Below are 13,174 nucleotides of genomic sequence, written 5' to 3'. Positions count from 1 at the left end.
GTGTGTGTTTATTCGATATTAGACCAACACAAACGCGGATAATCATGTTACGCCCTTTTAACATGGTTTTTGTGTGTGTTTATTCGATATTAGACCAACACAAACGCGGATAATCATGTTGCGCCCTTTTAACATGGTTTTTGTGTGTGTTTATTCGATATTAGACCAACACAAACGCGGATAATCATGTTGCGCCCTTTTAACATGGTTTTTGTGTGTGTTTATTCGATAAACACCCTTAAATTATTGAGGGTCAACTTAACACATTTTTAATATTAAAAGTATGATTATTAAATTAAAAATATTATTGAACTTAAGAATATTTTGTCCACGGATTTTTTATCCATGAATATTTTGTCTTAAGGATTTTTTGTCTTAAGGATATTTTGTCTAAGGATATTTTGACAAGGATATTTTGTCGGGGATATTTTGTCCGCGGATATAGAGCCCGGTTACCGTTCACGGGCTGTCGAGGAGGTTAGTATTCGCAGGTTGTTGGCTAGGTTCAAGGTATCCTTCTCTGTCCTAGTCAACTTCAGGATCTTAAGTCCCGTAGTGAGGTTCCGGTCGACAGCGGAAGGGCTAAAGATGATTTGAACTTTGGGCAGGGGTCCGGGCGATAACTAAGGGTCAAATCTAGATTCATAGAGAATGACGGTCGAGTGGACAGCGCGATTTAGTTAGAAACTGCAGTATAGATGCCCAATAAGGGTGAGACAGGGAATTCGAATTCCCGCGGGGAATAAATTTTTTATTGTATCGTGTCGCAGTGAGTAGAAGCTTCTCCTTATCTTCCGCGCGTGACTAAGTAATTGTACGACTCGTCACCGGATCGTATAGATCGCTACGTCCCCACCGCTGTCCCTGAAAATTGTCTCGTGGGAGCGAGACAATGAGAAAGTTCGAAAACACCGAGTTCGAGGGTTATAAACGAGTCGGCAAGGGAGACATCGAGACTTTTTCCTTTCTGGAAGCCAGTGGCCTTTTGCATTTTTGATGTGAAACATCTATAGCCGCACGTAAAACCGATATCTGGCGTGGCGACGCATGCCGTAGCGACGCGTCGCCACGCTATATGATGGTATATATATACAGTCTATATATATATATACAGTCTACATATATGTAGTAGTATGTACGGTGTGGCGACGCGTCGCCATGCACAATCGACTGTGCGATTCTCTCCCACTCGATCCGGCGTTAAGCCATCTTTCTCGCTACACTGAGCTCGGATACCTATAGTGTTTACTACAGTACACATAACCTGTGTTTTACTTGAAAACAAATTATTTTTCTGATAATAAAATGTCTGATCGTGATAATTGAGAGAGTGAAAGTGATCAGCCTCCTGCAAAAAAAGTGAAATCACACTATGACACACTATCAAGTAAGTTAATTATTTTTTTATTATTAACGTATACATTTATCTGTGCATTAAGCACGCGTATATTTGATGTGTTTTGAGCGCCAGTAAATGTAAAATCTACTCTCTTGGTAGATTAAAATTCACATAAATTTCATTGCCTATAATGTTTTTAAATTAATTATTAATTTTAATTTCATTCTTATTGAAATTAATGCATTAAAGCAATTGCTAAGAGAATAAATTTATTAAGACTGACAAAATTGTATTTCAAAATTAGCTGATGGCGTGCAGCGCACGAATGTTTTTCTTATTTGTTATTAATATGAACATTAAAAAATTAATTAATTTTTCTAATTATAGTGGAATTTATAGTGAAACATTCATTATTGATATTCATAATTTACGATATTTAGTAATATATTGAAATAAATAGCTAAGATTCTTGAGTTTACTAATATATTGAACCCAATTTAAATTTTTCTGTATATATTAATAACATATTTTTTATAAATATTTCAGAACTCAACACAGGGGTCACAAAATATTATTATTGAAACTGGACATCACCAAGATCAGTTAAACACAAGACATACTATTAATGTTATGTAAGATTTTGTTAATCTAATAGTACCAAAATATACTAATTTTTATTTAAGCTCTCAAGGAGGTACATATGACGAGGTAGTCTATGAGTATAGTAAAAGTCATTCTATTTCATTACTTTACGTAGCTTTAACACGAGTAACAAGTCTTGATGGGTTGTTTATATGTAACAGTCAGGATAATTTAAGATTTTATCATGGAAGAAGAGTAGATCCATCAGTTTCAAGTTCACAGCAAGAATTTAAAATATTATCTCTAAACAAACTTACTACATTGCAAGGACTGATCACTGAATTTATAAACTCCAGAAATAAATTAACCATTTATACTTTAAATTGCCAAAGTCTCAGAAAACATACTACTGATTTACAAGATTCTATTTGTCAAAGGAGTAACTTTTTATTACTAACTGAAACATGGCTTCCTGCAGATAAATCAGTTGACTTACCTAATTTTCATTGTATAGCTAAATTTAAGAGACAAAATGTTAGAGCCGCTAGAGTTGCCATTTATAAAAACGACAATACTTCACATATTACTACATTCAACATTGATTTAGTAATTCAAAATGCTACAGATGTTCATGTCTCCCAAACATCTATTGGCGATATATGTGCTTCATAAGTTAAATTAGAAGATGGAAGTGAATTGATGATGATTGTTGTGTACATTTCTCCTAATGAAAAAATAAATGACATTTCATTTTTACCCGAAAGATTATTTCCGTACATTCACAGAGGTTCAATAACTTTCAAAACCAATAAAGACAAACTACAATTGATTTTAGCTGGGGATTTCAATGTAAATTTCGCAAAAGATGAATCAACGCCATTAATTATGTTTCTTCAAGAAGAATTTCAATTGCAAATTAATAACAATTAAGAGAACCTACCACCAGATACGGAACAACAATAAATGCTGTATTTATTAGATATCTTGATAATGTTATGTCCAATACTTTTGTAACATACTTCAGTTACCATCGACCAATTGTCACAGTAATACCGTCCTCAGAGGCAACATTGAATATAACTATTACCGAAGTCACTGATTAAACAAATTAAGTAGTCACGATTTGAAATAAATTCGTAAATTTTTGTATTTAATGAAAATAAATGTTTATTCAATAAATAGTCATCGTTATCTGGAAAAAAAAATCGTAATATTTTATTTTATCATTATGACATATTCAGTTCCTATTACAATCTGTTCTTTTCTGCACATTACTTTCACAAAATAATGTCGATGTTCCACATCTGCCAGGCGTACCGTGACGGCTCACATTTTTTTGAATCAGTTAGCTTTTTTCTGTTGTAATTTTAGAAGTGAGTGCAAGTTTTGTCCAACGTGAGAATAGTCATCTAAAATTGAACTGCGAAAAATCTATTCGGAAGTCGAGGCAAATTTTTACTGTGAATTTGGAACATTGGGTGCAATTAAGTTAGTGAAGGTCATTCTAGAGAGTTTTATGGGTGAGAATTTTGTTGAGACGCTTTAGGATTACAGTAGTTGCGATTAAGAATTTTTGGTAAAATCAAATTTAGGCCGGTGGGCTGAATTTAATTAATTTAGTAATTTAGTGAATGAATTTATTGAGAAATTCATTGAATTTAGAAGATGATTAATGAACTTTGTTAAGAAAATTATGTAGTGAATTTTGTTAAATAATATTTAGTGGAAATCAGGAAATGAAATAAATTAGTAAGTTTAGTAGAATAAATTGATTGATAATTTTACTGGAAAAATTGAGTTAAGTTGATAAATGAATTGGTTAAGGAAATCTAATAAGGAATTTCATGAATTAAAATTGAGGATCGGAATTTTGTATTCAATAAGTGTTAGGCGTAATTCTGGTGAGTTTTGAGAATGCGAAGTCTTGAGATTCAGTTTATTAGTAATTAAGATGCATGAATAAAGTAGAGAATTTTATAGAATTAAGTTAGCGTCGGTGGACGATTGGTTTAAGGAAATCCAGAGAGTCCAGTGGACTATTTTAGTTAAGTTGAAATGATAGATTCCGTCAGGTTGACGAGGTAAATTATGATGTTATATGGTAGTCCGTTAGGTTGTCGAGGTAATTATGGTATTATATGGCGTTCCGTCAGGTAGACGAGGTTGTTTTTATGTTAAATTAGTTCTGGTAGATGAAATAAACTTTTGTTAATTATTGTCAGGTTGGCGTAGTTTATAATGAGTTCATTTAGTATAGATGCGTAATGGTCTATGATTAAGAAGAGAAGCGATATTTAGTTTGTAAGAATTTTTGGCAAGTGCCTGCGTAGGTGAGAGGAGCTTACAGTTAAGTAATTGATAAGTTAATTTTAAGGAAGATATTATTGACAAAAATTTGTAAATTTTAATTATTGAAATTGAATAAATAATTTCATTGTTATTAATTATTTCTCAGTATTCATTTACAGCCCTCTCTCGAACTTTTCACGACCCGACCTTTTCCTTCTCATGCTACCCCGGTTTTTGGGACACCGTGTCTAAAATCCCAGGGGCACCATTTTCAAAAGAGGAAAGGGGTGACCAGTTGGACCGGGCTTACCACCCGAGTTACAAGGGGATACTGTCAGGAATAAGTTATTTTGATAGCAACCGCTGCGTAGACGCCCAAGTTGGGGGGGAGGGTAGTCGGGATTAAGTAAGTATTAAGATTTTGATATTGTAAAAGAGTGTGTGTGAGTGATTATTTCGGACTATTGTAAAATTAGTGAAATAAATTTAAAATTTAACTTAAAAACAGTTGTTATTATTTTTGTAAAGCCTAATCATAATTTCTCTCGACCCTAAGATATTACATTTGCTTGGTCCAGTTCTGGAAACCGTAATAATAAAAATTCCAGTAGCGCCCTTTAACTAAAAAGAGGCGACTAGGTGACAAGAATAACCCGTTACAAATTAGTCAATTTAGCGTAAAAAACCACCCATATAAGTTAATTTCTGACTGCTGTAACTCCTGGAAAAGTAATGTCACACAATTTACGAAAGAGGGATGGCAGATAGTGCCATATTTAAGCATACTACAATATTACAATAGTTGGAAGGTCACGTGGTAATCCTAAATCAAAGACTTAAGGTTAGTTATTTATATTGCTAAAGACATTTATCTCGTACAAACTTCATTTATAGAGAACAGTTCCAATTATCCATTGAAGAATTGTTATTAAGTACAAATACAGCAAAGCTTGAGTTTACGTTGACCGTTCTAATAAAACATTAAAATCTTAACGGATTGAATTCTCGTTTTTTTTTTCATATGCTGTTTGAAAGAATAATTAATATTTCAAACTAATCGATTTTTCAATTTTTTCGATTTTCTTGTTTTGAAATACTCTAAGGACATAAATTGAATCTATTCGGAATTAGTTTATTTAATCGAAAGAGATGATAGTCTGAAAATTCTCATGACTATCTTAATGTAACCATTATTTTACTTTACACTTAATTTTTAAGCAACTACATGACTTTATGAAGTTAAAAATTTTAGCCATATACTAGACATGTACGATCCATAACAATATATGATGACAAAAACACGCGTGACTTCTATAATAGTCATGTCTCAATATTAGTTACCATTTTTTACTTTAGCTACACTAATAGTAGAGATCTAACGGTATAATATTTTTTCTATAGGCCATTATTTAAACGCATTATCTATGCGTGACGGAGAATCATCGAGTTTCTCAACAGCAACTCAACCACTCAATCCAAATAATCCATATTCTCCAGATGGTAAGATCTGCTAAAAATAATATTGTGACATATTTAAAAATCTGCTAATTCACTTGATAGAAATCTGATACTTTATGTAGTGTAACGGAGACACTTCTGTTATTCTGATCACCCTTTAACAAATTAATTACTTTATTAATAGTCTAGTCAACAAGTTCAAAAACGTGAAAAATAGAGATAAAGGTCCTAAAAATATGAGCGATGGCTCATTCGATTCGGAATCACCTCTAGAAAAATGTTTTTGAAGGATTTTGGTGCAGGTAAAAAATTGCAATTGTTATTAACAAAATAAGATGGAAAAAAAACGATATTTCGTTTTTTGTTAATAACTCGAAAAATATTAATATTTAAGCAATTTTGAAAAAAGCCCGTTAAAGAAGAGAAAATTTCCAAGAAAAAAGTCCGTACTCCCGGAACTCTATCTCCATTATTTATAATTTTAATTTGACGTTGAAAATAGGGCTCCGCGCGGCTGTTACGGCATGCGCGCGCCGCCGCTAAAGAGAGCTCAGCAATAAAAATAATTTTTTTATAACATAAAATGTGATTTTAAAAATTTGAAAAAATTCTAGTATCTTCTTAACACTTGAAAGAATCGAGCCGCGAAGAAAAAAAAGTTTAATCACCATTTTTGAAAAGTTATCTAATTGTTAACTAACAAATTTTTTCCCAATCTCCGTTGGCATAAACAATGGGATAAAAGGTATAAATAATTGGCCTATAAATTTTAAACTTCGTGGAGCCCTTTTGATATATATACTTTATAAGATCCTGCGATAAATTTTCATTAAAGTTTATTAATTTGTTAATTATGATTTTTTATATCTATTGAAAAATTAAAAATCTAAAAAAAGTTGATAAAAATTTTTTTTTCAACTAATATTTAGCTATGCCTGTTTTCACATTAAGCAATGGCAGTAATTAATATAGGTTATGAATTTTTTACGTAATTTGTTTATAAAATTGTTTTAAACAAATAGAGAAATTCAATATTTTTGAAAAATTTTTTTTTGCTATTTGGTTGTCCACAAAAAATTATGATTTTTAAAAAAAAAAATTTTTCTTAATTTTAATTTTTAATTGTTTAAAAACGATTTTTCACTATTTCCATTGCTTAAACAATTCGTTAAGCCAAAATTCCGCTCTAAAAACTAATAATTTACACTTTTACATAGTATGGCAAAAAAATTTTTTTTATTAATTATTTAATTGTTTATTAGTTTAACAATTTGTTATAAACAAATATTGACCAACGTTATATTTTTTTCTGAAGCAGAAAAAATTATAAAAACAGCCATATAAAAAGTTCCAAAAAATTTTCTTTTATTTATTATAATTAATTTTAATATCATACGGTACGGTAATTATCGCCACTACTTGATTTGTCAATTAAAAAATTGATATATCTTTTAAACTATCAGAGATACGATAAAGGACATTCAAGTCTTTTTTATAGAGAATGAATTTTTCTTCCAGATGGATCTAAGATCAAGTTCGTATCTATTGTTTATTAGCTATTACATGCATTTGTTCATAAAAATTCTGTATTTTTTTGACTTTTTCGTATCTTTTGTGATCTTTAACTTGTTAAATTATGCAGATACAGCAAAAAACCTTCAAACAATTTTGTTAAGGGATTAATTTTCTAACATATTAATTGTTAATCATACTTTTATTGCTAATTGTTTAAACAATATACTTACTGTGTTTGGTGTTCATTTGACTGGAGCTCCGTTGAACATAAATGTATTCTATTTTATTATGTAAAAAATCAAAATTCTTTTTGTGTATATTATTTAAAATTGTTCCCGTGATTTCCTAAACAGTTTAATAGACTTTTCATCGAGATTCTACTTATTTATTGTAATTTTCATCCCAAATTTCTTGTTTTTATTTTATACTATTTTATTAATCTATTTAAAAAATAACTTTTTTCGGTTAAAAGTATATAAGATTTTTTATAATAATGAATTAAGGTGGTTGAATAATAATAAAATTTGTTCGATTACATTTATTATCTTTATTTTTATCCTTTACAGTATTGCAAATAGTTTTTACGGTTTTTATTTTATATTTGACGTTTTCTTTTTTTTTTCAAAGGAGAAATTCGTGAAGTACTTGGCTCATCAACGTTAGAAGTCCGAGAGACTTCCACCGTTTCTTCAACTGCATTATCCTCTTCTATTTGATCTTCTTCTTCCTTTTCTCCTTCTTCTTCTTCTTCTTCTTCTTCTGAATCAGTATCATCTAATCCATAGATCGATCGTTTGAATTTCTCGTAAGCTAATCGTTTTGTATTTCGCTTTTCTAACTCTTTTTCCGAAATATAATCAAAATCATCATCATCATCTTCTTCATCTTCGTTGGCGTTTTCAGTAAGTTGAACCAGGTCAGTAGCATTTGAACAGCTCTCCCCTTTACATTCTTTACATGCTCTAGTACACTTCATCCCAGCTTTTTTGCAACTACAATTTTTGCTGCAATTTGAAGTTGAGCAGCTGCAGTGTACCAGAAGTGTACTAGAGCATGTAAAGAATGTAAAGGGGAGAGCTGTTCAAATGCTACTGACCTGGTTCAACTTACTGAAAACGCCAACGAAGATGAAGAAGATGATGATGATGATTTTGATTATATTTCGGAAAAAGAGTTAGAAAAGCGAAATACAAAACGATTAGCTTACGAGAAATTCAAACGATCGATCTATGGATTAGATGATACTGATTCAGAAGAAGAAGAAGAAGAAGAAGAAGGAGAAAAGGAAGAAGAAGATCAAATAGAAGAGGATAATGCAGTTGAAGAAACGGTGGAAGTCTCTCGGACTTCTAACGTTGATGAGCCAAGTACTTCACGAATTTCTCCTTTGAAAAAAAAAAGAAAACGTCAAATATAAAATAAAACCGTAAAACTATTTGCAATACTGTAAAGGATAAAAATAAAGATAATAAATGTAATCGAACAAATTTTATTATTATTCAACCACCTTAATTCATTATTATAAAAAATCTTATATACTTTAACCGAAAAAAGTTATTTTTAAATAGATTAATAAAATAGTATAAAATAAAAACAAGAAATTTGGGATGAAAATTACAATAAATAAGTAGAATCTCGATGAAAAGTCTATTAAACTGTTTAGGAAATCACGGGAACAATTTTAAATAATATACACAAAAAGAATTTTGATTTTTACATAATAAAATAGAATACATTTATGTTCAACGGAGCTCCAGTCAAATGAACACCAAACACAGTAAGTATATTGTTTAAACAATTAGCAATAAAAGTATGATTAACAATTAATATGTTAGAAAATTAATCCCTTAACAAAATTGTTTGAAGGTTTTTTGCTGTATCTGCATAATTTAACAAGTTAAAGATCACAAAAGATACGAAAAAGTCAAAAATACAGAATTTTTATGAACAAATGCATGTAATAGCTAATAAACAATAGATACGAACTTGATCTTAGATCCATCTGGAAGAAAATTCATTCTCTATAAAAAGACTTGAATGTCCTTTATCGTATCTCTGATAGTTTAAAAGATATATCAATTTTTTAATTGACAAATCAAGTAGTGGCGATAATTACCGTACCGTATGATATTAAAATTAATTATAATAAATAAAAGAAAATTTTTTTTGGAACTTTTTTATATATGGCTGTTTTTATAATTTTTTTCTGCTTCAGAAAAAAAATATAACGTTGGTCAATATTTGTTTATAACAAATTGTTAAACTAATAAACAATTAAATAATTAATAAAAAAATTTTTTTTGCCAAACTATTTAAAAGTGTAAATTATGATTTTTAAAAGCAAAATTTTTTCTTAACTAATTGTTTAAACAATCGAAATATGAAAAATCGTTTTTAAACAATTAAAAATTAACATTAAGAAAAATTTTTTTTTTAAAAATCATAATTTTTTGTGGACAACCAAATAGCAAAACAAAATTTTTCAAAAATATTGAATTTCTCTATTTGTTTAAAACAATTTTATAAACAAATTACGTAAAAATTCATAACCTATATTAATTACTGCCATTGCTTAATGTGAAAACAGGCATAGCTAAATATTAGTTGAAAAAAAAATTTTTATCAACTTTTTTTAGATTTTTAATTTTTCAATAGATATAAAAAATCATAATTAACAAATTAATAAACTTTAATGAAAATTTATCGCAGGATCTTATAAAGTATATATATCAAAAGGGCTCCACGAAGTTTAAAATTTATAGGCCAATTATTTATACCTTTTATCCCATTGTTTATGCCAACGGAGATTGGGAAAAAATTTGTTAGTTAACAATTAGATAACTTTTTCAAAAATGGTGATTAAACTTTTTTTTCTTCGCGGCTCGATTCTTTCAAGTGTTAAGAAGATACTAGAATTTTTTCAAATTTTTAAAATCACATTTTATGTTATAAAAATTATTTTTATTGCTGAGCTCTCTTTAGCGGCGGCGCGCGCATGCCGTAACAGCCGCGCGGAGCCCTATTTTCAACGTCAAATTAAAATTATAAATAATGGAGATAGAGTTCCGGGAGTACGGACTTTTTTCTTGGAAATTTTCTCTTCTTTAACGGGCTTTTTTCAAAATTGCTTAAATATTAATATTTTTCGAGTTATTAACAAAAAACGAAATATCGTTTTTTTTCCATCTTATTTTGTTAATAACAATTGCAATTTTTTACCTGCACCAAAATCCTTCAAAAACATTTTTCTAGAGGTGATTCCGAATCGAATGAGCCATCGCTCATATTTTTAGGACCTTTATCTCTATTTTTCACGTTTTTGAACTTGTTGACTAGACTATAAGAGTACTGCGGGAGTCTTGGACTTCATCTCTAGACCTGAAATGGGAATAAGTCATAGTTGTGGGGAATCGCGAAGATAATTGACAGAATCAAATCAAAATTAATTTTCCAAATGATGATTTATTTAACCAACCTTCATTTCAATCGGTTATTTCCTTTATATCCACACGTACTTATAATACTACCTCTCGGCTATTTATTTATTCATTTATTTGTCAGCAGGATATATAAAAAAAATGTCATTTGGGAGCCAGAACGGAAGGTAGATTTCTTCAAATTATAAAAATAAGATTTAATTTTAGTAAAAATTTTAGTGATACTTGTTCAGTTTTATTCTAAAAAGACAATATAAAAGTGAAGAATATATGAATTAATAAATATAAATGTATGAAAAATAAATTTTGAATTTTAAAATATTCTTACGAAATTCAAAACATTTTTGGCTACCGTTACTAAACTAATCAATCGATTTTGCTCACCTTTGAACTTATTCAAGATATTTACCTAAATAATAAGTGTGCCAAGTTCATTAAGTTTTATCCCTTTGCAATTACGGCCCTTATAGTAATGACAATTAGTCATGCCAGAGAAAATCATCCCAGTCAGCGTCTAATCATTTTAAAAAATTAGGAAAACAGTTGACCCGTAAGGCCATCCCTGCAACTTCCCGCTAATTCCATACGTAAGCTTTCAAAACTGCACTTATTACGTTTTTGTGGTCTTCGAGCTCAAAAATATAATTTGAGTCATTTTGATCTCTGCTAACTCAAAAATCTGATAGAAGTTTGATAAAACACTATTTTTTGAATTTTTAAACCGCAATAACTTTTAGTTGAATGAGCCGATTTTCACGCGGTTGACGGCGTTCGGCACATTGTTGAAGCCTCAAAGAATCTTTAATTAAATCTTAAATTGATAAAGCTAGAAATTTCGAAGTAGTTTCGAAAAAACAGTATTTCAACTTTCCGCTAAGAAAATCAATGATTTTCGAAAAATCGGAAAGATGTTGGTTTTACGCCGTTTTGCAAAAATCGAGGTTTCAACAAATCTCAATATTTTGAAGTTCTAAGAAGCTTTCCTGACTATTTTTACGATGATGTCCGTACGTCTGTATGTTTGTGCGTGTGTGTTTGTGCGTGTGTGTGTGTGTGTGTGTGTGTGTGTGTGTGTATAAACCTCTTATAGTTTCTGAACGGCTTGACCGATTTGATGGCAGTTAGTGTCATTTGAAAGGCTTTCGTCAAACTTGGATTTGCTGTAAGTTGGAACCATTTTGGACTGGTAGATTTCGAGAAATTGCGAAAAATGTGAAAAAAAAAGTTTTTTTTTTCATTTTTTCAAAATATCTTCGAGTTGGCTAAACTGATCAACCTCAAAAACTACTTAGCTTTTAACCTTGAAAACCTGCATAGATCGTCACCAAGTGCGTGAGAATCGGTTGATGCGTTCGTGAGATATGGTTGTCGAAAAAAATCGAAAAAAGTGTTTTTTGTAATAACTCCAAAATGTTCTATCAGATCAATTTTTTTGTTATAAATTTCGAGGCGGGCTGGTCGGTTCAGCATTTCCTCCATAAGCCTGATCTCCTCCTCCATGGTGAGCTCATTGGCCATCTGTAACAAAACAAGAACAAAAAAAAAACGCCGCCGTCAGCTCTCACACTCGTACAAACAGAAACTTAACCTAGTATCGTCATGCCCGTCTCATTCAGGTGATAGGAAGGGTGTGAACTCGGTTACTTCCGGGGAGTGTCCCCATTTCTACTTCAATCGGGTCAGCAAAAGATACCTTTGCCTTACTGGACATGGCGCGCGTGATTCGGCGGTTTTCGTCATATTCGGGGTCTTCGTCGGGTTCGTGTTTCGCGTTGTCGCCATTTTCTGGCTCGGATTCGGGCTCTCCCGACGTCAGATTGCCCTCATGAAAGGGTTTCAGGTCTTTTAAATGCGCGGTGAGGGTCCGGCCCTCTTTTGTGATTTCGTATACCGAGGGTCCCACGACTCTACTCACGGTAAATCCGGTCGAGTACTTTTCTGCGAGTTTCGCCGAGAAATTGTCGATTGCCGAGGACAGATGGCGTTCTCGTTTGCACACTAGATCTCCGACGGCAGGTTGCCAATTTCCGCGCCTTTTATTGTAGTATTTGGCTTGCTTTCCGTAGCTCTGGGCCAAATTAACCTTTACCAAGTCAAGTGTGTCGGCTAGGGTTTGGGCTGATCGTTGCGGGTCATGAACGTCTCCCTTCCCTTGGTCAGCTTGAGTTCGTTGGGATACAGGAGGGTGCATTTCGCGGCCGTAATTGAGATATGCAGGCGAGAATTCGGTCGCATCGTGTTTCGCGGTGTTGTAGGCGAACGCGAACTCGGGTACTTGTTTGTCCCAGTTTCGTTGGTTCGATCCGACGAACTGGGCGATCATGGTCCCTATTACCCGATTAGTGCGTTCGACGGGGTTGCACTGAGGTGAATAGGGCGGCGTTCGTATATGTTGTATCCCGTATTGCTTGAGTAGGGTGGTAAACTCCTTGCTGACAAAAGGTGTGCCATTGTCCGTGATTATGGTGTCTACCCTCCCGAATCGCAATAGGATTCGTTCCCTGAACGCATTCGTGATTGCCGCGGCCGTTTGTTGGCGTAGAGGCTGAATCTC

The 13,174-nt window shown here is 31.9% G+C and overlaps 1 protein-coding gene across 1 annotated transcript in view; it reads left to right on the top strand.

Moving 5' to 3' along the window:
- The window catches only part of LOC123270126 (LIM homeobox transcription factor 1-beta-like), a 134,110-nt gene that overhangs the window by 52,464 nt on the left and 68,472 nt on the right, over positions 1-13,174 (top strand). Inside the window, exon 3 of the mRNA XM_044736064.1 lies at positions 5,612-5,710. Coding sequence (XP_044591999.1) covers positions 5,612-5,710 — 99 coding nt within the window. The remainder of the gene's footprint in view (positions 1-5,611; positions 5,711-13,174) is intronic.

The sequence above is a fragment of the Cotesia glomerata genome, linkage group LG8 (assembly GCF_020080835.1).
Source record: "Cotesia glomerata isolate CgM1 linkage group LG8, MPM_Cglom_v2.3, whole genome shotgun sequence".
Classification (NCBI taxonomy): Eukaryota; Metazoa; Arthropoda; class Insecta; order Hymenoptera; family Braconidae; genus Cotesia; species Cotesia glomerata.
The sequence above is the reverse complement of the archived record's forward strand: the minus strand, read 5'-3'. Positions and strand labels throughout refer to the sequence as shown.